The following is a 232-nucleotide window of genomic DNA, read 5'->3' on the forward strand; positions in this document are numbered from 1 at the left end:
ACGCGCGCCCCCGCCCCAGCCGTTGGCACCCCCAGCCCCTGAGCTGGGGCCCGGGCTGTGTGGGGCTGACGGGTCTGTGTGCACAGGTCAACAAGTCTGACGACACGGCCGAGCATCTGCTGGAACTGGGCTGGGTGACGATGAACAACCTCCTGCCCAACGCCGTGTACAAGGCAAGTGGGGAGCAGCCCTGCGCCCTGGGGACCCACGGGTGGCCTGGCCAGGGTGGCCT

General features: G+C 69.8%; 1 protein-coding gene across 1 annotated transcript in view; it reads left to right on the forward strand.

Moving 5' to 3' along the window:
* KIAA0100 (KIAA0100 ortholog) overlaps window positions 1-232 on the forward strand; it is a gene marked incomplete at its 5' end in the record, with an annotated part of 8,610 nt that overhangs the window by 5,993 nt on the left and 2,385 nt on the right. Inside the window, 1 exon segment of the mRNA XM_010076884.1 lies at window positions 38-177. Coding sequence (XP_010075186.1) covers window positions 38-177 — 140 coding nt within the window.

The sequence above is a fragment of the Pterocles gutturalis genome, unplaced genomic scaffold (assembly GCF_000699245.1).
Source record: "Pterocles gutturalis isolate BGI_N339 unplaced genomic scaffold, ASM69924v1 scaffold8228, whole genome shotgun sequence".
NCBI lineage: Eukaryota > Metazoa > Chordata > Aves > Pterocliformes > Pteroclidae > Pterocles > Pterocles gutturalis.